We start from the raw sequence: 27,367 nt of genomic DNA, 5'->3' as shown, positions 1-27,367 counted from the left end.
CTGTTGTATGTGGCCCAATGATTTTATAGACAAATTTACAAAGGGGTTCTCGAATTGTTCCCCAAACAGATGAATCCAAATTGAGTATCCCCAAGTTTTCAACAGCTGCACCTCATTACTGGGTTGCTGTGAAAAAAGCCTTAATGACATTTTGAGTTTTTTGTGGCAACAAGAACAACATTCCATAAAAGGCACCTTACTTCTTTGTTTTTCCCTTTTAGCTTGATTAACATGGAACAGAAAGTTGTAGTCTGTGCTACTCCTTTCATCATCTCTGCTCACACAGGGATGCTATTCTTTACCAGCAAGGAATATTTATAGGGTCTTCAAGAAAGTTCAGGCATGATCATTTTAAACAAATTTATTTAGCATCTGGAGTTGTGTTTTGGATTTGAAAGGACACAGTCAGCGTGGATTCTGGGCTATTTCAACAAAATTAGTCAACAGTTGCAGATTCTAAGTCTTGTGTTTGAATTCTGCTGGCTGTCTTTACAAGTACTACATATTCCTTTTTTTCATCTTTCGCATGGTGTGGTCTGAAAGACACACCGTAAATAGGAAATAGACACTGAATATAAAGTGAAAATTACTGTATATAAAATGAGGACACAAAAACTGTTTTAAAAAATGAGAGAGAGAGAGAGCAAGAGAGACAGAAACAACGTGTCTCCATTCATTCAGTTAGGGCTACTTATGTGTTACTTGTAAAAAAACCAATTCAGACAAAAGTGTAAGATTTTTTGAAACTGATGGTGTCCCTTTAAGGATTGTACACATGTAACAGGCCTTGTTCTCTATGGCACTGCCCCTTGTGTAGTCATTTACACTGTGCAAAATGGGTGTAAAAGGCTACATTTCTGATTTGGTAGAGTTTTGCACAGAGGTATGTGGTCACACAAGGCTCAAGGCAGTGGACAATCAGGACTGAAGTGTCTCCATAACTGCAGTTAAACTGGATTAGAGCCACCATATGTACTATGGGCTGGATTTGCCACTTGCTTACACTGGTGTAAATGGGAGTAACTCCAGTGAAGTCAATGCAGTTACTCTCGTGCAAGTGAGATGAGACAAGACTCTCTGAAATGAAACTTGAATCAATTTGTAGAATTTAACACATAATTCTTCCAGACACTACAATGACTCCGGGTAGGATTCCTTCCTCATGTAAACAGGTGTAATTCCCACTTTAGTCAATACATTTACACCGGCATAAAAACAGCCAGAGAGGAGAATCAGGTCCCTGACTTCATTTTCCTTTTAAAGCCAGAGCATGGAGATTCAACACTAAGTTATCTCCATTTTCCACAACAAAACACACAGACTCGTAGATGCTCAAAGATCAATGTTCAGTTTTTTGTACAGGTGCCAGAACAGTTAAGCAGGCAATGTGAATGTTTGGATAAACAAAACTTTAAAACACTGCCATTTGGGAATGTTTTTCAGCGGAATGCTGCTAGACCTGGCTGGGGGAACTCTGTGCTACAGTTGCATTTGAGATGACAAAGGGGTACATCTTTCTATTTCATAATCGCTAACATGAGGATGTTTCTTCTTCCACCTGTAAAAAAGAAAACCCTGATCACACACATGCTCAAGCGATTATGTTCTGTACATTCTCTCCCTCCTCCCAGCACACACATTATAGGATGTATGGGGACAAGACTGCAAGATTACTTAAATCAGATATAGCATCCTCAGGGTTAAATATACCGTTTTCAATACATCCACTGTTTAAGAAGGGGGAAAAAGAAAGATGAGGTTAGTCCATTTCTACCCTCCCATTCCTCCCAATGTGCTGTTTTTAGTTTTCAGTTTATAACCTCTTCATGGCTACATATCACTCCTGCATCTTCTTTGTGGGAGCAGTTGTTTTTGCCAATGTCTGCATGTGTGCATTCCAGCAGGTTCTTCTCCTGCCCAGTGCACTCAACATCATCAAGAAGAATCCGAAGCGAACGTCCTTCCCCAAACTCCGCTCTCTTGGTTGCCCTGACAACATAAGGGAACCCTAACTGGCGACACACCACAACTGCCGCCTTGGAGTTCCACAAGTCGTCACACACAGTGCCCCACTCTCCATTGATGTAAATCTCCACCCTTCCCCGGTCTCTTCCTCTTGCTTGCCTGTTCATCAGTCGCACTGCACCATTCAGGAGCTGGGGTGGAGTCAGAGTGCTGGGAAGTTTGTTTTTCCTTCTCTGCCCTCTTCTTTCCCCACTCTTCCCCCCTTTCCTGGACTTTGGGGGTTTGGTTGTTGGTGTTCTGGAGGTCACCTGCACTCTATTTTGATTCCTTAGAAGGTTCAAGATTTGTTCCACCCAGTCTGGAGTAGTGGCATGGGGTGTTTCAGAAGTTGGCCTACCCCTGCGTGGGGCTTTGGTGGTGGTCCTTAATCTAGGCCGTTGGGTTGGTGTTTTCACAATCAGTTCTTATCGGGGGAAAAACAGAGGTAACGATAATGAGTTTATAAAGCTAGTACAATAGTTTAAAATGACTACATAAAAACAGTGCTAACTTATAGCTCCACTGTATTTAACTTCTGATGGAGTTTACTTTCTTGATCCTGTTGAGTAGTTAAACCAACATTGCATCAGCTAAAAGTTTCCAGTGTATTAAGAATGTCTGGCTGCTGGAGATGACTGCACTGTTCAATGCCAATAAATAGGACAAAAAAGGAAACATTACCAAATTTGCATGCACAGTTTACCAACAGAACTTTAATGCGTGGACATATCAAGAGTCAGACTTAAATGCTTGAGACTTCTGGCAAGAAATAGAGGTCTCTCCAAGTACCTCTTGCCCCTGCAGAAAGCATTTTTAAAGACATGCTTCTACTTCTGCTGTCTTCTTCATTACTAATGATTGGATCATTACCAGATTGTGAGAGCTCCAGCCTCCCCACTGTGCCAGATACTTTATTCAGTGTGGCTGGAATCACAGACATTCACAATCAATTCTCTCTGGTAACTGGAATGTGCAAAAAGAGCTGAGTTGCCAGGACAACACATAAAACAGTGGGTTTTTTTAAAACAGTCTTGAACTGCAAAGGGCTGGACATATTTTACTGTTGCAGCTTCCAGGAATTACTGGACTTGCTTATTCATTCTATTTTTAAGTTAAAAATAAATATAGGATAGTCAAAGGGATAGTTACTTTAGTCAGAATAATAACTAACCACGTAGCTCTCCCAACATTATGCATATTTGCAAAGATGTCAAAATTCTGCTGTTTAGCCTACGGACTTCCCCTCCAACCTCACTCATCATTCTTTTTAATATACAGAGGGGAAAAAGTGTCAAACACCACCCTCTCCTAAATAACCCACATCCTCGACTGGCCAAGATTTGGAGAGGCTCAGTTTTTTGGAACATCCTCCCAGAATCCCATATGTTGGCAGGGGGGTCTTGTTTGTAGCATGAAAAGCATTCCCTATTCTGAAAGCTCAGCTTCTGAAGACAGAAAATAAATTGGGGAAACTGACAATACAGAGAAGAGATTATCACACTCTGGAAACTTACACATTGTTAGGTTTAGGGCCTGATCTCACAATGTACTCAGCAATTCTGGAGCTCACTAATTGATAAAGTCTATCATTATGCAATAGTACATTTAGTAACAGGCAATCAATGGCGGGGGGGGGGGGGCACGGAGGGGATGCGTAAGCCAGAAGTTCAGCTGATTATCTGAGTGAACTGAATCTTTCGAGAGCATTTTCCTCATCCTTTCCTGACCTCTAAGTAACAGTGGCTCAGATCCAATCTCTCTCAAGGAGCTAATTTCCAGTCCTCTAATAACAAGACTTTTCACACACTGAAGTGCTTCTGCCTATTAGGAGGTACTCCAAAATCCACTGTTTTCCTAGTGGAAAGCACTGTAGAATTCAAGACTGCAGTGCAGAGATGACAACAGGCAGGGTTTAAATTCTCACAGACTATTTCCCAGAGCCCGAGGGCTTCTGCCCCACAACCGCGGGAAGGGGCAGGGCTCGGGGCTTCTGCCCTACCGGAGGCACCAGAGCTCCCTCAGGTCTGAAAATATTTACCTGAGCTCTGCTCTGAATGGCTCTGGCTGAATTTAAGCCCTGGCACAGGGAATCCATGCTGCTCTTAATGAGACAGCCATATTGCTATCTACCACAGAAAGAGAAGATGGGAGGGAATGGGAAAAAGTCAGGTAAGGAGGCACAGTCTAAGCTGAATGTTTAGTATGTCTATTCTAGGTACTTATATGGCCTCCCACCACCCCGGTATCTGAGTGCCTCACAATCTTGAATGTATTTATCCTCACAACACTCCTGTGAGGAAGGGGAGTGCTGCTATCCCCATTTTACAGACATGGAACTGAGGCACAGAAAGACTAAGGTGAGGTCTATACCACAAACTGAAATTGGTATAACTACGTTGCTCAGGGGTGTGAAAAATCCACACCCCAAGCAATGCAGTTATATCAACCTAACTCCCAGTGTCGACAGCACAATGTCAAAGGGAGAGCTTCTCCCATCAACATAGCTACTACCTCTCACAGAGGTGGATTAACTATGCCGACAGAAGAAGCCTTCCCATCAGCATAGGTAGTGTCTTCACTGAAGTGCTGTGGCTTTTAAGTGTAGATCTGCCTCCATTGCCTTGCCCAAGGTTACACAGGAAGTCTGTAACACAGCAGGGAATTGAACCAGCGTCTCCCAAGTCCTAGGCTAGTGCCCCAACCATCCTTCCACTCCTTATATTAAAAAGGTGTAGATAGAAATTAATTTTAAGGATAGACTGGGTCTGAGGCTCTGGATGGTTTGCATATATCCAAAAAGACAGTGCTGGTTTTGAGTTTATATTTACGGATCAAAAATAAGGAGCAACAACAATACTCACTCTCCTTCGGCACAAACTTTATTAGCCTGCTTTTCACCTTCACTGACAAAGGCTCAACACGGCATTTTCCTGGGGGTGCTCTCCTGTGAAAGAGGAACACAGACAATACAGGATGAATTGCTTTCCAATGGTATCAGCAGCATTCTTTGTTTCCATTGCTTTTCAATGAATTTCATACTTGTGGAAAAAAGGTCTATTTTAATGACCCAAATAAACTCTTATACCCCACCCCACAAAATCCTATTCATTCTGTATATCAGAGAGCTCAAATATTCACAAGCATGTGCAATATTTTGATAGCATTTTCTTGATCATTGCTGTATCCATCAAAGTACAAATCACTGGTGGGTTCAAGCGATACAGAAAGATATGAATCAAATTGAACAGAAAAAAAGCATAAAGCTATACAATGTTTGTTAGATAGCTGAAATGAATGTCATGTTCACATGCAAGTTTCCAAGCCATCTCCATAGAAACAAGATGGCATGCAATCATTTATATATTTAAAACAAAAATACACTTCACTTTGCACCACAATTCATACAACAGAAAGGAGCCAGAAAGAATGATATAAAATGAAAAATAAAAAGAATCTGGAATTTGTCACTGACAGCAAGTTAACAGTTTAAACAGCATCATAGATGCAATTCACTTCAAATTAGATTTTTACATTCAGAGTCCCTTTTAAAGAAGCATTCTCTTAAAATGCTACATTCATTTGACTCAAGCTTGTTTGCCATGGCAGCGTCCCTCACTTTTGAGAAGTTATACCCAGTACACAGCCACTTTTTCCTCTGATATTTGGTTTGTTATTTTCAGGGCTTCTGAGGATTTTCAAAGCAGCGCAACAGTTGGATAATGCAGTCTGACTATTTGCATGCACACATGCAGCAAATAATCCCTACATAATTAGAGTCGTTTGCATCTGCTGTGTCTGGAAAGAAGACCGTAGTAGCCAGACATGAAGAATAGCTCTCTCACTTATTGACTTACGGATACTATACTTTTGTAAGCCCTTGTACAAATCTTTATTTTTCCACTGCTATGCTCTGTAATGAGTCCTACTAAGAAGACTTTCATTTATAAATTATAAATTGCCAGTTGAGTTCTGTTTTTCAAAATTTTGAATGTTTTTATGTGGTTTGATACTAATAAGGATTATACTTTGTATTTTAAAAAGGGATGCCCATGGTTTTAAGATGCTGGTTTGTACCATGGAAACTGCAAACATCTTTTTAATACATTCTATGGTATGCAGGAAATATTCTAAATTGTTTCAGTTAATGGGCAATGAGACGATCAAAAAAGAACTAATCTGCAAAGGTGTCAGAAAAAAAAGAAAAGGGTGAAGTTCTGGAATTCAGAAGCTACCCATATGCAAGCAGAGAGATATTCTCTATAAATAAGGAGTTTTCCCATGCTGACTTGAAAAAGACGCTCAGAGAGCTGATGCCCAAATTTAGTTTATTTTAAATAAGCACACGTCTTAAAAAGCCTACTAGGCGCATTTATCTGAAGGCATTACTTGGTCCTTTAATAGTCATGTTTTAGTTAAATTAAAATCTATTAATCCTCCCCAAGATTCTCCTACATTGTTAATGTCCCAGATACAACAACTTCGTGCAATAGCATGAGATTCAGAAAGTGAAGCCCTAGTCTTCATGCCACTGTCCAAGCTAATTCCACCATTATACCAACAGCATAAATGGCAAAAAGTAAATTCAGTTTTTATTTTATTTTTCCTGTTTTAGTTATAGAAAGTGGTGGTGCTAATATCAGGCCAGGCTGCGCCCTTTAATTCACATAGAGAGGCCTCTCTGTGGACATGGACCTCACACCTCCCCTGAAGAAGATGTTGGCCAGCTGCAGAAGGTGCTCTGTGGAGGTGGGCTTTGTGCAGGAGGGAGCAGATGGGCCTGTCAGGAACATACCAACCACCTTGACAAAGGCAGCATCAGTTTGGGCAGAAGTCATGAGGCTCCACTGTCCCCTAATGCAGCAGCCTCTGAGAGACTTGAGTGCCACAAAACCAGCTGCCGGCTTTCCAAGCTGCCACTGAATAACCCTCACAGCCAGGTAAGGTATACAACCCCCCTTCAAAGCAAATCCATGGATCACCCACCAATGCAGACTCCAACTCTGTGGAAACCTAGAGCATCCACTAGAAAGCTTACTCAGAACTCTCCAATATGAAGCCAGTTCCTGTTTACACTGGTTTACTCTTTAACAAGGGGCCAAGGTGAAACAAGGGCAATTTATTTCAGCAATAACCATCAATCACATTTGAATCCAGGTCCACAGAACCAAAATGTAGGTTTTGTAACAAGAGCATTTCTCACCGTGAGGTGTCTACTATTTTGTAAACTACTCCATTGGGAGCGGTGGCACTTGGTACTCCAGTAGACATGAAGTAAAGTTCTCCTTAGAAAAACAAATAAGAATTACTGTCTGGGAAGAGAAACCTGTCATGTAACCTATGCATCCACTTGAAAAGACTGAATATAAAATACAATAGACAGACAGAGAATGGCCTATGTACCAAGAATTATTCTGTGAAAATATTAACATAATTGGAGAAAATAGATTTTTATGAGGACAAATTTGATCAAATAAATTAGTTAGAGATTATTCACACAGCTCTACCTGCCAGAGAGAATTTTATGTCAAAACTCACTGATTTCCTTCACACACACCTCTCTTCTCCCACCACACTCTTCATTCACCAGCCTGCCTACTGGAAAGGCTATCCTTTGGGTTCCTCAACCCTGCCTCACAGTGTCTGGCTTCAGGCCTGCTGCTGAGGATATTCTCTGGGTTCCCCATCCCAAAAGTGCAGAGAGAAGGGGAGAGAGAAACAGGCACAGACCTGCTGGTTGGGAGAAGCCTTGACTTGCCAGACCCCCTAAGGCATCCCCTATGTATGCAGTGAAGAGGAGGAGGAGAAGCAGCAGCAGGAGAGTTGAGATCAAAGAAATCATGGGTGTGGGTGGGAATCAAGGATATCAAAGAGAAACCTTGTGTGCAAAATCCTGAGGTCTTTACTCTGATTTTGCTTGGGTAAACTCCCAACTGCATAGGGAGCCTCAAGATTTGCCCCTGGATTTTAATCAAATTTTGCCATGACTCATCAATAATTTTTCCAGACATTTAACCTGAAAATAGTCACTGCCCTACTAATGAGGTTAACTGTGCAAAGGAATGGACCCAAGCACATAACCTGACTTTTATGCATGCAGAACATAACCACCTATACAGTAGCACCACCTCCCTGCAGAGAGCTGATTTGGGAATTTTATGCAAATATCACAAGTATACCAAAAAGATTTGTGGTTTGCCATTGCACAGGAGCTGCTTCCCACCCGTCAGAGTAGTAATCCTGAAAACAAGCATTTTAGTAAGGGAAGGCCCACTCAAATAACTGACTGGTAAAGTCATAAACAAACATCTCCGGACAGCAAAAGGGCCCAAGAGAAGATTATACCCTGAACTCAGTAGAGGAATATATTATTTTAGTGGTACCTTTTCTTTCCATTATACTGAAATGAATACATAGGAAGAACTAAACCTGTTAACAGATTACAAACCTGATACTCCATTGCACCTTGTACAGTCACTTATTCCAGTGCAGTGTAAGTGTAAAAAGCTACAGAATGGTAGGATTTTACATCCACTTTGCACCTCACGGGGGGCATCAGTATTGTGTTTTAAAAACCCTGGCAGTGAGTCTCAGAGCCTGAGTCTACAGACTTGGGTTCGCACTGTGGTGCTAAAAACAGCAGTGTAGATGTTGTGGTTTGGGTTGGAGCGCTGGCTCTGAAGCCTAGGGAGGGGATAGGCTAATTATGTCAATAAAGGGTTTTATTTTTAAATATAAAAAAAGGGAAAACATTGTAAATTCAGTTATTCAATTGCATTCAGCCTGCATTAATACCAAACATTGTCCGCTCAACTGTCCAGGAACAACAAAGCGTTATAAAACCATACCTCAGGGACTGTGGCAGGAGTCATTGTGATCAGAAGCCAACAGACTTACATTACGTCTAAGAGCACAAACTCCTAAATTTCAATGTAGTGCATGCTGCTGCTTAGCAACCATGCTAAACATTTGTGGAGTGACTCTAATGCGTCTACTGCTATGAATTGTACAGTGTGCTTATCCTTACTTCAGTCTCACGTAATTAACAACATGAATGTACTAGCACTTGACCAATGCCAAGTTTTCCCTTCAGATCCTCTTCCCCCCTTATGATATGAAACTAGGATTTCATATCATAAGAGCTCACTCTTGTAACATACAGAGCCAGTAGCTTATCCTGAAGCCTCGTCACAAATGATATTATTTAAAACCAAGGCCAAATACTTTACCTACTACCTAAGCAAAACTCTCATTGACATCAACGGAAGTTTTGCCAGAATATGAACCTAAAAGGAAATATACAATTGTTTGCAATTCACACATTGCAAGATACTAAAACAGTGTACAATTTCCATTCTGTTTCACTCTGAAAGGAGATTTACAATATTCAAGGCCAGTACGAGCAGGTTTCACTATCACCGCTCATTGTGTCTAATTTTCTGTCAGTCATTAATAGTGTCCAGTCCAGATCTTAATGAGCCAAAAGCATAAGCTTGTTGTAACAACTACCAGACTCCTTTCATTTTTACCGTCAACCTTGTGGCCACCCAGTTGCATCTACACTGCAATAAAAAAAACTCTGGCATTGAACCTCAGAGCCTGGGTTAATTGATTCACGCTCACAGAATTCGGGCTGTGGGGCTAAAAACAGCACTGTAGACATTCAGGCTTGGTCTTGAGCCCAGGCTCTGAGAACTTTCCCCCTCATGGGATTTCAGAGCCCAGGCTCCAGCCTAAGGCCAAACATCTACACTTCATTTTTTAGCCCTGCTGCCCAAGCCTTATGAGTCTGAATCAGCTGACCCTGGCCAGCCCCAAACCATGCTGTGGTTCTTTTATTGCAGTGTAGGTGTACCCCCCATATATTTCCTATGGCTTTTTCAAATTGAAGATTAAGGTTCCCGCTAAGTGATGTTTTAACGTATTTGTCCCCAGGCATTCGCTCCCCTCCAAACGGCAATGGGGCAGACGGTAATGCAAATGGATCCACAGTAAAAATAAATAAATAAAATGGCAAGCAACCCACTCCAAAACTGCTAATGGGCTCATCATTGCATGAGACACTGGCCACTTAAGGAAGAGAACATTATAATTGCTTGTTTTTAGTAGCTGTGAGAACTCGGGAGTCCAATTTTTTAATGTTTGGGCACACTCTGGATCTTACCTGAGCTACTCTCCAGAATGCGTGCTTCTTAACCTAAAAAAGTATTCTCATTCCATGGTGTTTTGCTCTGAAGATAAAATACAACCACACTGTTCAGTGTAATACTATATGATTACCTGCCTCATCTTCAGCAAAAGAGATGATGTACTGATAATAATTATTGATAAGCCCAGGGAACACACACGTTTGTCCTGTTCCCATGCAAATTTCAGTGTACTGCCATTCTCCAGTAAAATCTTTCTCTTTCAATGACATTAAACGTCTGCAAGACAAAAAATAATTTTCAACAGGCAACTGGGACAGATACTTTTAATCTAGTAGTACCAAATGGGATAATTAAAAGAGTGCCCAATCCTGTGACGGATGTGTGCTCTCCACTCACATTAGATTCAACAGAAATGAAAGGGGATGAACATTTAATACGACCAGAAACATTAAGATACATGGGCACAGACTCTCACGGGTATGTAGGTGCCTAACTCCCATTCGTTTCAATGGGAGTTAGGCACATCCTGTGGCTGGATAGTGCAAAGCATTAAAGATGCACCAAAATACAGAATGGTCATTTACTCTCCTTTTATGGTTTTAAATCAATGTCAAAGCCACATCCGTTCACATGTACTGACACCAAGTGAATCAGCAATATCTACTGCTGGTGTGATAATCATATACCTTCACAATAACATGGAATAACGATTACATAAAAACATGTTATGTGAGTCATCTGTAATATGCAGTAAGGGTTTGCACTCAGAATAAACCAAGCAAAGAGCAGTAAGTCAGCGATGGTTACACTGCAGAAGCATTTGCAGGCGTATGGAGCAAAAATGGAAGATTTCAGCTGGGGGTAATGCTTGCTGAGCGACTGGACTTACCCACTCATAAAATCACCAAATATGTACAGTCCATTCAGGTTTGGAGACTCACAACCTCGATAGACATAGCCTCCTATAACAGATTTCCCCATTTTGTGTGGATAAGCATAAATTGGAAGCACATCATCTGTAGGGGGAGAAGATATTGTGTCTTTCCTTGTTTTAAGTATGATACAGAATAGCTGTTCTATCGATAAAATGATAGATGGTTACTAGTCAGCGATGTGTACTATCAAATTCCCATCCAGCTTCTTGTTCTGTGCTAAACCAACTACTGAATGGAGTCAAATTTATTTTTATTATACTTTGGCCTTTCAGGTCTCTTCTCCCAAATGGCTGTGATAACTAGGGGCTCCTTACCAAGAAACTGATCCAGTAATTAAGTGTACAAAATAATTTAATGGTGGACCTAAAGGCTCTGTGATTAGCCGCGTGCTGTCATGGGAGATGCCTAGCTGTATTCCTGAGCCTGGTCTCTCCCCTCTAGAACAGGGCTGCAAGCATGAAAGAAACTGTATGTTCACAACCCTGTCAGGGAATCTCGCATGTCACTCTGAAGTAGAGGAACTTACCCTTGAAGAGCCACAAAATAATTGTGGTGAGACATCGTGACAGTGTTGCCATATTTAATGCAAAATATTCATGAAATCACCACAAAACATCACCAGGGTAGAGAGTCATATTGTGACTCCCTAGGGCTCCATCTTAAAAGTTTCCTCACTCCCCTCCCTCTCTCCTCCCAAACTCCTGAATATAGGGACAGAGGGCATATGTATATGGGGGCAAGAAGGCATGCATTTCTCCTCTCTATCCCTCTTCTCCCACACAGCAATTGGAGAATAGGAAATTGGAGAAGGGAAACATATTTCTCTCCCCATCCTGTTTTTCCCACACTTATTTGCTGGGAATCCAAAGGGCTCAGCACTCTCCTGCGTCTCTCAGCGAGTACTCCCGTGACTGGCGATTGGCTCCAGGAGAGCCTTGAATGGCAGCTTGATACTCAACCTGCTGCACTAGAGCCTCATCTCTCTGAAGTGACCACTGGAGCTGAGCTAGAATGGGCACTGATGAGATCTGAAGGGAATCCTAGGCAGCCCTCTTCTGTCAACAAATGTAACTCTCTGCCTTGGGAAGATGAGGGTAGTGTGGATGAGGAAAGCCAGGTGGGAAATCCCTTGTTGAGGACAAGAAACTTAATGAGCTGTTTCCATAAGGAAAGCAGTTTACACAACATAAATACCAGACCGGATCCTGAAAGCTGCCAAGCCCTTCCCACTCCCCTTAACTTCATGGCGCATTCATGTATTGTAAGGGTCAGGGCAGATGGCTATATAAAAATTATACAGCATAGCTTCCCATCTAAAGTAGTTACTTCTGAAAACTTGTTTTATTTTAAAGAATCTATGAAAGCATAAGAAACTGTTCTGAACCCACGGTGTCACTGATAAAGAGCTTCCCATTAACGTAGCTTACGTAACTGACACACAGAAAGGCATTAAAAGGACACTTAAAAGGCTACTTTTTCAGTGGCAGAAGGAAGAGAATTCAGACTTAAAATGTGCCACATGCCTTCCAACCCATTAACCCACATTTTATAGCTCTTAATGTCCTTTCCTATGTACCAATTCCCTTATATTTAAATTCATAGGAAGATGATGTTTACATGGCAAAAAGAAAAAAGTAAGGCATTGAACAACATAAAAACAAAACAGGCCAAATGCTTGGCTGGTGTAAAGTGGTGTCACTCCATTGGCTGCAGTGAAGCGATGCCAATTTACTCCCACTGAAGCTGTGGCCCAAAATCCAGACACATTTATGGCCTGGCATGCCCTGAGATTTACTATGTTGACCAAACTGTAGCAGACAGCATGTGTACTAAGCCAAAGTGTTAAAAATAAGAAGTTAAGAGTGTTTTCCTTTTGGGATTAAAAAATAAATAATCACACTGCACAACAGAGTAGCCTTTTAAAAGCCGGCAGAGTAACCAATCCATGTAGGGGAATAATAGCTTGAAGAATCTCTTTATGAAGCTAAACCATTTATGAGTTATGGAGATAAATCAGTAAAATGTTACTATCTCAGGGGCAAGGTGTTGGATAAAGCCAATAGCTCTGACTTCCACACACTTGCATATTAGTGTAGTTTATGTAGCAAAAATGAAAATTGTCCCTCGTGCATATTTATCCAATTCACAGAACCACCATGAAAACTTAGCACAGTTTGGTATAATTAGCACCATATTTGGTTACGAAGTGGAATAGCCAGGGCATTAAAGTTCAGTTCATTTTTCTCGTAACTCAAAAATGGCAAGAGTTTTTAATGTAACTTTCCAAGTCAGTTTGCTCCCAGGATGAGGCTGCATATGCCAAGTTTAAACCCAAAAATACATGTTAGCAACTGCACAATCAACCTGTGAAAGCAGAAGTCAATAATGGAAGTCCAGGCACCACCCAATATCATGGTCATTTATTTAGAGTGTATAATTACCTAGTGAGGAATTGGCGCATAGTTTCTTATCATAACAGCTGAATCCTTCCCTTGCTCTCCAGCCATAATTTTTTCCTCTCTCTATAATGTTAACTTCTTCAAATTTATTCTGTCCTACATCTCCGCAGAAAAGTCGCCCTCTCCCTTCCTTTGTATAGGGTTCGCCCCGATCGAAAGAGCAGCGCCACATATTTCTCACTCCGTATGCATAGACTTCAGGTCGAGCTTTTGGGTCACTAACAAACGGGTTGTCTGGAGGGATTCTATAAAGAGGCCCATGGTCATTATTGTCCACATTGATCCGTAACACTTTGCCTAGCAATGTTGATCTGTATTTGTTCAAAAGAGAGAGGAGAAAAGACAGCACTCTCTTAAACACATATTCTTAACCAAAGATAAGTACTTTTTTAAAAAATGCAGTCTAAAATTTCATAATTTCTATTTCAGAAAACATAAAAGTCTTTCAGTGCATCAAATATTCACGTAGTTGAAGTTTATGGGAGCCAACCTACGCAGTTTAAAGTAAACCAGAGCTTTGCCAAGGGCTTTAATGAGGGCAGGATTTAGTCTTACAGACAAAAGAAAAACTGATTTAAGTAAAAAATTAAGGGCCTGATTCTGCAAACATTTACACATTTCACTTTAAGCATCCGAGAAGATCTATAGACCTCAATGAGACTGCTATGGGAGAATGGGAGAAAAGTTAAGTTGGCAAGTTAGTGTTTGCAGGACTGCAGCCTAAGTGAATTTATTGTTCATGAAAAATGACAGATGGGCAGAAGCCCTCTATTTATCCCCAGAATAGGTGGCAGCAGCAGTGCAAGCTTCCTCACCAAGATCCAGCAGTGAGGATTAATGGGATCACCTCCAGGGTGAGGGCAGTTTCCTTGCCCAATCAGACACTGGCCTCTTTGCTCCCAACAAGGGTGCCAGTTGTGGGGAGCTTTTTGTTATCTGGATAGTTTTACTTAAGCAACCGGACCAAGATCATCTATCTCGTTTTGCATGGGCCACTGAACAGCCTTCGTATAGTAAGTACTTTTTGGGACTACCAACGTGGCAGATTTAAACTGGTGTCTTGGAAGTGAAAAGCTCTATAGCCCCCATCTAGATCCTAGAAAACTGGGCTCAGTTCAGGATATTGTGGCTAAAAATTGAGTTCGTGTTTCAGATTTTCATAGTTCTTTAAAAAACACATTAGTTACTGTTGCAATGTAAATTAGCATCATAACAACGCTTAATATGCAAAGAAAGGGTTGCAGTAACAAAGCTTCCTCTATAGTAACAAGATTTATGACAGCACTTGGTTCATTATGGCATCTATGCAACATACTGAATGTGTAATGAAAATTAAATGTGGTGCATTGTCAGCAGCTAATTTCCAAATGTAAGTATTTTGGGTGTTTGTTCCACACTGCAAAATGGCATAATCTAGATTAGGGAAGAGCTCCGTTTTGAATTATTTATTTTTAAATGAAGACATTTTGGTTTAATGGAAACATGGTCTAATAGATAAGCCACAGGACTTGGTGTCAACATATCTAGGTTTTATTACATTATGGCATGAAATTAGAACCAAAGGAATTTTCTATAATTCCAGTTATTTTTACCTTAAAAAGGCGAGAATACTGCTTTAATGCCTGTTGAGGAAACTGGAATCACACATTTAAGGAAACAATAAACATAACTAGAAAAACAGTTCCTCTCCCCTTGGCTTATCTTTTCTACTTAACCCCCCTCCCCAACCCACCTCCACACACAAAGTTGCACACACACTTAGAGGCTCATACTTGTTTTGAGCATTTCCAAACGTCCCAAAAGGATCGCCAGCCATGCCTCCATCCCCAGTAAATATGTAAAGATAACCATCATCTCCAAAGAGCAGCTCTCCTCCATTGTGATTGGAAGCTGGCTCTTCTACCTCCAGAATTATCCTGATCAAAACCAGGAATGAAGCATTATCAATATTGGGTAACTTATAAGCAAAAGGCACAGTAGCACAATAGCCTAAGTACAGCATTTGAGACATGAAATTGTATGAGGACCAGGAAAAATACAAATCTTCCTCCACGCCCTGGTTATAGAATTTTGCTTTGTCCTTGCTCTAGAGAAATCAGAGATTTTTCTTTAACACGCTACATGCAGTGGGCCAGCTTTTGATTTCAGACACATTATTTTTTGAGCCATATAATAGTGTGCACTAGTCATCTGGAATCCCAAATGGTGCAACAGGGCAGACACAGTTGATTTTATTATTTTAGATAAATCCACAAAATTTTCAATGATATGGAACCATCACATTGTGCAGTAAGGAACCTATGTAACCATGTTTATGATTATTACATGCAAAATGTATTCTTTTAAAATAATATTGTTTGCACTTCACACATTTCATAATTTACTGTGCATACTTTGGTTTAGCATATGCAGTAATTTTTTTTTTGTTATCCCTGTCCTCCCGCTCTTTGTACCTTTTGTTTGTCATACACAGTTGTTGCTTCTCGTTTCCAGTCAGACTGTAAACTATAAGGTCCAGGACCGAGTTCTACCTGTGCATTTGCACAGTGCCCGGCACAATGTGGCTACAATTCTGATTGGGGCTTTCTGAGCTACTGCTTTACAAATATTAAATAATAACAACAACAAAGCTCAAGGCTTGAGGCACAAATTATTAAGGAGAATTACAGATGCATATTTCACTTGCTCCTGGAATCTGTACATTACCGAACCACAAACTTAAATGATTTTCAAAGGGATATCCTTAAAACATATTCACACTGTGTCAAGACAAGTATTCTGATTATTGTTCAAAGCAACACCTAACATTATTGTTAACTGAAAGAAATTTGAGGAAAGAAATCTTTTTTCAGCTGGTTTACTTTGTGCATTTGGCATCACTTTAAGTATAGCAAACAGTTAAATATAGGAAAACATGATCAAAAAAGTACACATTTTGGCAGTGGGATTCAGGGGCAAGTGTAACACTTGAAATGTATTTTATTTTCTTATTTTAAAAAACCCACTATATTTCAAGTTGACAGTCTCTCTCTAATATCTGTAAAAATAATTGATCAGATAATAACAAATCACAGTATCTTGCATTAATGTTGTCCCCTCTCCTTCTGAAAGATCCTAAAGCGCATTGTAAACAGATAAACTAGCCATGTAGGGATCAGTTCATCCATCACTAAACTTCATCACCTCTAGAATGGAGTAGCTGTTCAAGACCACATCAAAACACTACCCAAGCGTAAAAGTGAAGAAGGATACTGTAAGTAATAGAAACCTTCTTTCTGTTCAGCTCCTCCCAAAGCAAAGGGATTCTGCAGTACAGCAAGACAAACTAATAAACCTGAAGGCAAACAGAATAGATACATTCTCACTCTTAATGCTAATGGAACCCCACACAGGGTTACAGGCCTGACTATCCATCTCTGGACAATATTCTCAGTGAAGTCAATGGAAGCCTTGCCAAAGTAAGGACAGCAGGACCAGGGTTTGCTTTTTTCAGGTTGCAGCATGAATCTATTTTTGTAATGAACATTGTAGTAGCGACGGAAGAGGTTATAAACTTAGAGCCTGATGGATCTTCATTCAACAGGACAGCACGAGAATGAACGTTTGCAGGGTTAGGCCCCTGATCCATTTCTCAAGGCTCTTCTCCTGTCCACATCTAAATTTCTTTTAAAGACTCACTTCTGCCATTCTGCCTACAGGGAACTAAGTTGACATATATAAACTGTCGTTCCTCTTCCCTGAGCCTCTGCCTGTCACTAGACTGTGACTTCTTTGGAGTAAGGATCACTCATTCTTGAGTGTTTGGAAAGTACCTAACACATTGTGGGTGCTAGCATAAAGATAATAAAATTAATAATATTCAGTGATCTCATAAACCTGTCATTTTGAGGTCCTACTCCAGATTATAAACTTTATAAACCAGTCCTCCTTTGTCCTACATGCAAAACTTCAATTACCTTTGCACTGTAGGTGCAGAGCAACAGCAGAATCAGATTAGCTAACTCAGAAGCCATAAAACATTTTTAATAAGAAAAATATAGCTGTGCTTAAAAATAGTGCAGTTAATGTGTTTGGCCTGTGCCTTAATTCCGTATATTAAGCAATGAAACACCAACATTTATGAAACCAAAACCTTACACTGCCTTCAATGATGCCTTGTTTTAGAAGAATAGGATGCTCCAATTCACTATAATGCAAACTTTTAAAATACAGAAGATTATTACATGCAAAATGTATTATTTTAAAATAATACTGAATGCACTCAGACATTTCCTAATTTACTGTGCATATTTTGGTTTGGCATATATAGTAATTAAAAAGTTATCTTATATAGTGTCTCATACAAATGTATCTCAGGATGTTGCACAATTATTACACATTTCTATCTACCTAAGGTATTTATAGGGTCCCTCATTACCATAGTATCTGGGCTACTCATAATATTTAATTAATTTATCCTCACAACACCCTGTGAAGTAGAAATGTGGTATTAATTCCCATTTTACAGATAGGGAACTGAGGCACAGAGAGGCTAAGTGACCTGTCCAAGGTCACACAGGAAGTCAGTGGCAGAGTTGGGACTTGAAATGAGGTCTCCCAAGCCCTAAACTAGTACCCCTGAACCATCCTTTCTCTGAATTTTGTGCCTATAAGAGTAATAAATAATAACAGATACTATAGCTGTGGAATTATATGACACTTCAGGGTAGTTGAAGGAGATACTGAAAGGCACTCAGAAGAGAGAACAGGTAGATTTTAGGAGGACATTTTAAAAGAGATAGATAAAACAGATGCAGTCAAAACAGAGGTATAGAGAGGCTGTCTATGAGGGCAATAGCACAGAAGAAAGCCCTTTCATATCAATGTGTGTGAGACTGTGGGGAGGGAAGGAAAAGAAGTGTATGCTAGATCAGCATATGAAGTGGCAAGTAAGGTGGTTTTCAGAGTTTCTGCTTTAAGACTGATGAATTAAAATATTATTTTCTAATAACTTTAAATGTGCTGAGCTGATGAGCCCAAAATGTGCTCATAACAGTGTGATTATAGGAAGAGCACGGCAAATTCAAATAAATGCAACTGTATTTATTTCATTCCAAAAGATACATATTTATTTGAATGCACAACACCACAGGAATGCAACATCACTCAGCTAAGCATATTGGGCCAAATTAATCTTTGGTGTAACATCGCTGACTTGATTTATATTGACTTCAGTGACATTCCAGTAGGGATGAATTTGACTCACACAGTGCAGAACTTGAATGTGTGGTCAAGGTTTCTCTTGCTCCTTTTTCTTTCTTACGCAGCCGTCAAACCAAGGAAATTAAATGCAAAAAACTTTATGCAACATTATAGTTATATCTTTAGATGTTCAATGGTTAGGAAATTCAATTTTTTTTCCAGGGCAATTGTAATTCATCTACATTCAACATGTATCTTTTATACCTTAATACATACCTGTGCAAAAAGAAGCAGCTACAATTACTCTTGGGGAAAAGGTTTTGAATTTTCTGATCTTTGTACATTAAAATAAAATCTCAGTTATAAATTGATGTCCTTTTTCCCCTTTAAAGTTACAGCATAAAGAGACTAGGACTTACTTCATATAAATTAGAATGAAAGAGCAATATTAAGCCAAATAAATCTTGTTTATTGTGTTAGCAGGCCTTTAAAAATGCATGAAATTTTCTTTAAAATCTTAAATAATTTTGACAGATAAATGTGCATACAATACCTTTCAGAACTATGGTCCAAAGTATTCATGTCATCAGGAGAAATTCTGAACTCACTTATTCGGATTCTCTCTTCAAAATGAACTTCAACTGAATAGTAGACATACACTTTACCATTAAATTTGAATTTAGGATGGAAGACAATACCTAGAAAACCTCTCTCGTCTCCTTCCCAAGGTGAGGTAAGTACGGCTTCGCTGATGTTCAGAAATGGCTTTTCCAGCCTTGACCGATCTGGGAGGTAGGTCCAAACTAAACCAACTTGTTCGGCAATGAAAAATCTGTGAGTTCCATCATGTGCATGCACCATAGCAACAGGATTCCGCAGACCATTAGCTACCTCTACTAGGCACAACTGGAGACAGCCCTCTGAATTGGCAGTCATGAACCCAAGGTTTTTATTAAGATTCTGATTTACCAGCAGGCGAGGGAAACAATAGTCCACATCATCAAGTGACAAATAGTGGCAGAACTTTGCCATATTGTTTTCCAGGGCCAATAATTCTTTGTCCATAGAGAGATAGCGAAACATGGACCTGCATTTTTGCCACACCTGCTCACAGTATTCTTGGCAAAGTCCTGCCACTGTCCGCAAGGGAGTGGAAGGATCCTCAGCATCATACAAGTGAGCAGCATAGGGGGAGCATTCCTACGGAAAGAGCGGAAACCTCAGTCACTTCAAAATGTGGCCAAAAAAATGTCACCAAAATATGAAACGTCATTTTATCACAACATGCATGTGACTCACTGTGCAAATATATTTACATACGTAAAGATCTCAGACCTTTGAAAACAATTCATCCCAACAATCGAGGTAATAACCTCAAGTACAGATGGTGGGAGCCAGGTTTCAATGAGAGTTCTCAAATGTGGATTCAGGTATTCAAGCCTGAGTGACAACACAAAAAAACTGGACCCAGGCTCATGGGTATGCTTAGTGTATATCACGCCAACGTCCTAACAGAGGAAAAGTGAAGTTTTGTGTTACAGGCTCTATTGTCCAAAGATAGAGAGTCACCATCGCTCTACTCCAGTGTAATGCTGGAGCAACTGCATTGAAATCTTGGAGTCACACCTGTAACTATAAAACTGGACCAACACAGAAGAATCAGGTCCCAAAATTTCCACATTGAAAGAAGCAGCAACTGAGCCATCGCTTTCTATAGCTTCCATTCCTCTTCAGCGGACAAAGGCATGCACTGCTGTAACAGCTACATAGAGTGAGGGCCACAGGTCTGTGAGCACAAACTACATCTGAATACCCAACTACCTGACTAGCGAGTGCAAATGCATCTTGAGACCATTAAACTAGATTGTAAACTCTTAGGGTATAGAGACTATTCATGCTATGAGTAGGGCTGTACCAAATTCACAGCCATGAAAAAAAATTACAGTCTGTGAAATCTGCTCTCCCCCCCGTGAAATCTGGTCTTTTGTGTGCTTTTACCCTAATCTATACAGATTTCACTGGGGCTCCTGACCCAAAAGGGAGTTGCAGGGGCATCGCCAGGTTATTTTAGGGGGGTTGCAGTATTACCACGCTTACTTCTGCGCTGCCTTCAGAGCTGGGCGGCCAGAGAGCAGCGACTGTTGGCCAGGATCCAAGCTCTGAAGGCAGCACCCCACCAGCAGCAGTGCAGAAGTAAGGGTGGCAATACCATACCATGCCACCCTTAGTTCTGCGCTGCTGCCTTCTGAGCTGGGCGGCTGGAGAATGGTGCCTGTTGACCGAAGGCCCAGCTCAGCAGGCAGCAGCTCTGCCTTCAGAGCTGGGCTCCTGGCCAGCAGCTGCCGCGCTCCAGCTGCCTAGCTCTGACAGTAGCACTGCCGTCAGCAACAGCGGAGAAGTAAGGGTAGCAGTACCACAATCCCCCTGCAATAACCTGGCCCCTCCCAACTCCTTTTTGGGTCAGGACCCTTGCAATTACAACACGGTGAAATTTCAGATTTAAATAGTTGAAATCATGAAATTTATGATTTTTAAAATCCTATGACTGCAAAATTGACCAAAATGGACCATGAATTTGGTAGGGCCCCAGCTCTGAGATGTTACAGTGCCTATCATGAAAGGGTTCCAATCCAGATTGGGCCCTTTGGTAGCTACTGCAACACAAATAAACAACAGTTTATGAAGATGCCCTGCTTAAGAACTGAATCAAATTCATATAAGGGTTATCTATCATGAGCACATTTTCTTGACATAAGAAGTCACTTAAATCCAGAAAATTACTTGTCTCTTACAAACTGACCAAAACACCCAGTTCTCTTGGTTTTCAGGTGTTTTTTCTTGTCAAGTAATAATATATTACTTTCCACTTCTGATGCACCTTCCAGCCAAAGATATTAAAGTGCTCTATAACAATGCAATAAGCCTCAGTTGGTAAGGATTTTTAATTACAAGTGATAGATAAGTAAATTGAGAAAAAGAGAGGAAGAATGATTTATCACATATCACTAAGCCAGTCTGTGGTATAGCTGGGAAAAGAAACCAACTCTCTTGAATAAATCTGTGCTTTAATTATAGGGCCACACGTCACCTAAGCAAAATGGGCTTAATTTAAAAAAAAACAACATACAGATTAGGTCATTAGTCAATGATGAAAAGAAAAAACATCCAAGATACCTATATTTAAATTAGCTGGTAAATATACACAATTGTACTACACACAATATTTCATTTTTATAATAGTTCTGGCATCTCCCATAATAAAGCAAGGGACTATGTAATAGATCTGGTTAGTGTATAATAAGATTTCTTATTATGTCAACCTATTCATTGCAAAATGAAGGTTATTATGCTGATTGCCCTTCAAATGAACAGCAATTAATGTGAAAAAAAGGAGATTCAATGAGACAAAACACCAAAAGTGCATCCACAGATTGAGTAACTGCACACCAATTCACTTATGCAAATGTAAAAGTGCGCAAGGCATAGCAGATAAGCTGGCATATTTCCTAGTGCATTTGCTGTGGCCATGATTGAAAATTTGGTCTTAAAAGTCAAACCTTAATACAAAACAGCAAGAGAATTCCAACTTAAAACTATTATAGCATTCATACTGGCCACACATGCATAGCTCACATTGACATCAATGGAGTTTCACACGCGTATGGAGAAGAAAACAGACTCATGTTAAATGCTGTAGTACATATGGTTCTCTGACAGGGTATCTCAAACCAGGCGGTCATCTTACACTCCATATGCACCAGACACCAATATTTTGGTTTCAATACAGGAGATAAAAATGGCATAGAAGCATGAATGCCTAATTCCTTTGTTACTGTGTTTGATCCTTAGGGCTTGTCTATATGACCTGCTCGATCGACGGGCGGCAATCGATCCAGCGGGGATCGAAGATGCGATAAATCGACCGCTGAGCGCTCTCTTGTTGACTCTGGTCGAGAAGCACAGGTGGAGTCGACGGGGGAGCGTAAGCCGTTGACTTACCACAGATCTAAGTATGTCAACTTCAGCTACATTATTCATTTAGCTGAAGTTGCGTAACTTAGATTGATTCCCCCCCCACAGCGTAGACCAGGCCTTAGTCTTAAGTCAGTGTTAATAACAGAAGATATTGTGGATAACCTTATATGCAAGTCATAACACATCTGTGGTGCCATTTGTATACACACAGTAACATCCCATTGGAAGTGATGTACAAAAGATTAACAACCAGCCAGATTCTGCACTGAACCATGTTTCTGTAGTATTTTCCACTACTAAAATGCTCAAAGTTGGGAGACCTTCTGATTCTGAATCCGAAACACAAAAAGCCTGATCTTGAAATTCTTTGCTTGTGAATCAAATGGTGCATCCAACCCCTAATGCTACTTTATTTGTTGTGTTCAGTTAGTTATAACGTTGACTGACTTTGCACTGAATTCATGGCACAGCATGACCAGCAGATCTAAATTCTCTTCTAAAAATTACAAGCTACACTGTTTTATTAATGCTTTTAATTGAACTCTTCTAGGTCTTGATCCAGAGCACATGGAAGCTAGTGGACAAGACTGGGCAGGCCAATACCGTGATAAGAATTGAAAGAAACACTGTCACTAATTTAAGTAGCTGGCTGGATATGTCTCAGTTATTTAGGCAGCTAACTTACAGAGTTACAAAAAATATTTACCTAAGGATTGACATTAATTGCAACAATTAGAATCAGGATTTGGTACTCAGATCCAGCAATGATTTACCTGTGGTATCAGTCTGGCAGTTCTGATGCAAGTTTTGAGAAAAGTGTTCTACTTTCCACTTAACCTTTGATATTTCTTATCAATTTCAACCTAGGAAGCACAATACTCTTACTTTGAATAATTATATACTTATTTAGGAGGTTGTAGTTTAATGGGAATCAAAGCCTTTGCCCTCCATCTCTTTACAAAAGTTTTCAGCAGGCTGTACCCATACATGTAATTATTTTCACTTTATATAGTTTGTCCTCAGCCCGTTCCTTGCTGCTTTGCAGCACTAAAGCAGCCTTAACTGGTCCCTTGAAAATTTCACCTGCGATGGAAAGCTTTTGAACAGCATAAAGCAGGGATTGGCAAACTTTGGAACGCAGCCTGTCAGGGAAATCCGCTGGTGGGCCGGGACCATTTGTTTACCTGCAGCATCCACAGGTTCGGCTGATCACAGCTCCCACTGCCTCGGTTCGGAAGGGGACGGGTAGCAGGGGGTGCAGTGTCACCTGGCCAAGTGGGCACTGTGGGAAGGGGAGAGGAAGCAGGGGGTGCGGTGTCTCCAGGCCGAGCGGGCCGTGCGGGAAGGGGAAGCGGAAAGGGAGCAGGGGGTGCGGTGTCACCTGGCCGAGCGGGCCCTGCGGGAAGGGGAAGCGGAAAGGGAGCAGGGGGCCTGGTGTCACTGGGCAGAGTGGGCGCTGTGGGAAGGGGAGCAGGAGGTGCGGTGTCTCCGGGCAGAGCGGCTGCTGCAGGAAGGGGAGGGAAGCAGAGGGCGCGGTGTCATCGGGCAGAGCAGGTGCTGCGGGAAGGGGAGAGGAGCAGGGGGCGCGGTGTCATCGGGCAGAGCGGGCACTGCGGGAAGGGGAGGGGCACCAGGGGGTGCGGTGTCACTGGGCTGAGAGGGCGCTGCGGGAAGGGGAGCCGGGGGCGCGGTGTCACCTGGCCGATCGGGTGCTGCGGGAAGGGGAGGGGCCACAGGGGGCGCGGTGTCACCAGGCAGAGCGGGCGCTGCGGGAAGGGGAGGGGGAGCAGGGGGCGCGGTGTCACCTGGCCAAGCGGGCGCGGCGGGAAGGGGAGGGGAGCAGGGGGTGCGGTGTCACCTGGCCGAGCAGGCCGTGCGGGAAGTGGAGGGGAGCAGGGGGTGCGGTGTCACCAGGCCGAGCGGGCCGTGCGGGAAGTGGAGGGGAGCAGGGGGTGCGGTGTCACCAGGCCGAGCGGGCCGTGCGGGAAGGGGAAGCGGAAAGGGAGCAGGGGGTGCGGTGTCACTGGGCAGAGCGGGCGCTGCGGGAAGTAGAAGCGGAAACGGAGCAGGGGGCGCGGTGTTACCGGGCAGAGCGGGCGCTGCGGGAAGGGGAGGGAAGCAGGGGGTGCGGTGTCACCAGGCAGAGCTGGCCCTGCGGGAAGGGGAAGTGGACCAGGGGGTGCGGTGTCACCGGGCAGAGCGGGCGCTGCGGGAAGAGGAGGGGGAGCCGGGGGCGCGGTGTCACCCGGCCGAGCGGGCGCTGCGGGAAGGGGAGAGGAGCAGGGGGCGCGGTGTCACCGGGCAGAGCGGGCGCTGCGGGAAGGGGAGGGGAGCGGGGGTGCGGGGTCACCGGGCCGAGCGGGCGCTGCAGGAAGGGGAGGGGGAGCCGGGGGCGCGGTGTCACCCGGCCAAGCGGGCGCTGCGGGAAGGGGAGCAGAGGGCGCGGTGTCACCGGGCCGAGCGGGCGCTGCGGGAAGGGGAGAGGAGCAGGGGAGCGGGGTCACCGGGCCGAGCGGGCGCTGCGGGAAGGGGAGGGGAGCAGAGGGCGCGGGGTCACCGGGCCGAGCGGGCGCTGCGGGAAGGGGAGGGGAGCAGGGGGCGCGGGGTCACCGGGCAGAGCGGGCGCTGCGGGAAGGGGAGAGGAGCAGGGGGCGCGGGGTCACCGGGCCGAGCGGGCGCTGCGGGAAGGGGAGCAGGGGGCGCGGGGTCACCGGGCAGAGCGGGCGCTGCGGGAAGGGGAGGGAAGCAGAGGGCGCGGGGTCACCGGGCAGAGCGGGCGCTGCGGGAAGGGGAGGGAAGCAGAGGGCGCGGTGTCACCGGGGAGAGCGGGCGCTGCGGGAAGGGGAGAGGAGCAGGGGGCGCGGGGTCACCGGGCAGAGCGGGCGCTGCGGGAAGGGGAGGGAAGCAGAGGGCGCGGGGTCACCGGGCAGAGCGGGCGCTGCGGGAAGGGGAGGGAAGCAGAGGGCGCGGTGTCACCGGGGAGAGCGGGCGCTGCGGGAAGGGGAGGGAAGCAGAGGGCGCGGGGTCACCGGGCAGAGCGGGCGCTGCGGGAAGGGGAGGGAAGCAGAGGGCGCGGGGTCACCGGGCAGAGCGGGTGCTGCGGGAAGGGGAGGGGAGCAGGGGGCGCGGGGTCACCGGGCAGAGCGGGCGCTGCGGGAAGGGGAGGGAAGCAGAGGGCGCGGTGTCACCGGGGAGAGCGGGCGCTGCGGGAAGGGGAGGGAAGCAGAGGGCGCGGTGTCACCGGGCAGAGCGGGCGCTGCGGGAAGGGGAGAGGAGCAGGGGGCGCGGGGTCACCGGGCCGAGCGGGCGCTGCGGGAAGGGGAGCAGGGGGCGCGGGGTCACCGGGCAGAGCGGGCGCTGCGGGAAGGGGAGGGAAGCAGAGGGCGCGGGGTCACCGGGCAGAGCGGGCGCTGCAGGAAGGGGAGGGAAGCAGAGGGCGCGGTGTCACCGGGGAGAGCGGGCGCTGCGGGAAGGGGAGAGGAGCAGGGGGCGCGGGGTCACCGGGCAGAGCGGGCGCTGCGGGAAGGGGAGGGAAGCAGAGGGCGCGGGGTCACCGGGCAGAGCGGGCGCTGCGGGAAGGGGAGGGAAGCAGAGGGCGCGGTGTCACCGGGGAGAGCGGGCGCTGCGGGAAGGGGAGGGAAGCAGAGGGCGCGGGGTCACCGGGCAGAGCGGGTGCTGCGGGAAGGGGAGAGGAGCAGGGGGCGCGGGGTCACCGGGCAGAGCGGGCGCTGCGGGAAGGGGAGGGAAGCAGAGGGCGCGGTGTCACCGGGGAGAGCGGGCGCTGCGGGAAGGGGAGGGAAGCAGAGGGCGCGGGGTCACCGGGCAGAGCGGGCGCTGCGGGAAGGGGAGGGAAGCAGAGGGCGCGGTGTCACCGGGGAGAGCGGGCGCTGCGGGAAGGGGAGAGGAGCAGGGGGCGCGGTGTCACCGGGCCGAGCGGGCGCTGCGGGAAGGGGAGCAGGGGGCGCGGTGTCACCTGGCAGAGCAGGTCCTGCAGGTGGCTGGCGCAGGCGGCGTAGTCAGGCTGGGCCAGGCGGCCGCTCAGGCTGTAGTACCGCTCCATCAGCGCCCGGTCCTGCTCCATGTCGCAGCAGCCGAAGTCCGAGTACTGCACGCAGAAGTCGAGCGGCTGCGGCGGCCTGAAGGGCGGCTTGAAGTCCAGGCACTGCGGGTGGGGTCGCACCTGGCCTAGCCCGGCCAGCAGCAGCAGCAGCGCCAGGAGCGGGGACCGCGGCCCCGGCCCGGCCCCCCCGGGACCCGGCGCCGGCCTGCCATGTGCCATGCTGGGCGCTGGGCTCAGTGCGGCCGGCAGCCTGGCCCCCGCCCGCTCCCTCGCCCCGCCAGGGCGGGCTCGGGTTATGCAATCCCCCGGGCCGCCCCTTTGGCTGCACGTCGCCCGGCCGCTCCCACCCCTCCGGCGCTCGGGGCAGCCTGGCCGCGCCGGAACCCAGCGGGCCGGCAGAGGCGATTCGCCGGCCGCTGGGGCGGGAGCTGGCCGGTCCCGCTCTCTCCTGCTAACGGTGCCCTAGGGCCGGGGGCCCCGGCGTCAGGCTGAAGCGCCGCCCCGGCTCTGGGCAGAGCCGAGAGCAGCTGCAGGGAAGGAAACGCACGTAGAAGAAGCAATTTTCGCAAAGAAATATGGGCTGCGGCTCCCGGGGGGGGGGCAGCT

General features: G+C 44.8%; 1 protein-coding gene across 1 annotated transcript; it reads right to left on the bottom strand.

Moving 5' to 3' along the window:
• Window positions 1-380: 380 nt before the first annotated feature.
• HHIPL1 (HHIP like 1) lies at window positions 381-26,980 on the bottom strand. The gene is made up of 9 exons (XM_077820473.1): window positions 26,675-26,980; window positions 19,280-19,926; window positions 15,318-15,461; window positions 13,528-13,856; window positions 11,041-11,167; window positions 10,282-10,427; window positions 7,205-7,286; window positions 4,866-4,948; window positions 381-2,428 (listed from the first exon to the last, which is right to left on the bottom strand). Exons 1-9 carry the CDS (start codon window positions 26,978-26,980, stop codon window positions 1,809-1,811), a joined length of 2,484 nt encoding a protein of 827 aa, XP_077676599.1. The 3' UTR covers window positions 381-1,808.
• Between the last annotated feature and the right edge of the window lie 387 nt (window positions 26,981-27,367).

This window comes from Eretmochelys imbricata, chromosome 6, assembly GCF_965152235.1.
Source record: "Eretmochelys imbricata isolate rEreImb1 chromosome 6, rEreImb1.hap1, whole genome shotgun sequence".
Classification (NCBI taxonomy): Eukaryota; Metazoa; Chordata; order Testudines; family Cheloniidae; genus Eretmochelys; species Eretmochelys imbricata.
The sequence above is the reverse complement of the archived record's forward strand: the minus strand, read 5'-3'. Positions and strand labels throughout refer to the sequence as shown.

Coding starts and splice junctions, on each gene's coding strand:
- HHIPL1 (XM_077820473.1), bottom strand. CDS start 26,980: ATGGCACATGGCAGGCCGGCGCCGGGTCCCGGGGGGGCCGGGCCGGGG. Junction 15,462..19,279: donor TTGGACCATAGTTCTGAAAG/GTATTGTATGCA, acceptor GGTTTTGATCAG/GATAATTCTGGAGGTAGAAG. Junction 7,287..10,281: donor TTTTGCTGAAGATGAGGCAG/GTAATCATATAG, acceptor TGTTTTTCTAAG/GAGAACTTTACTTCATGTCT.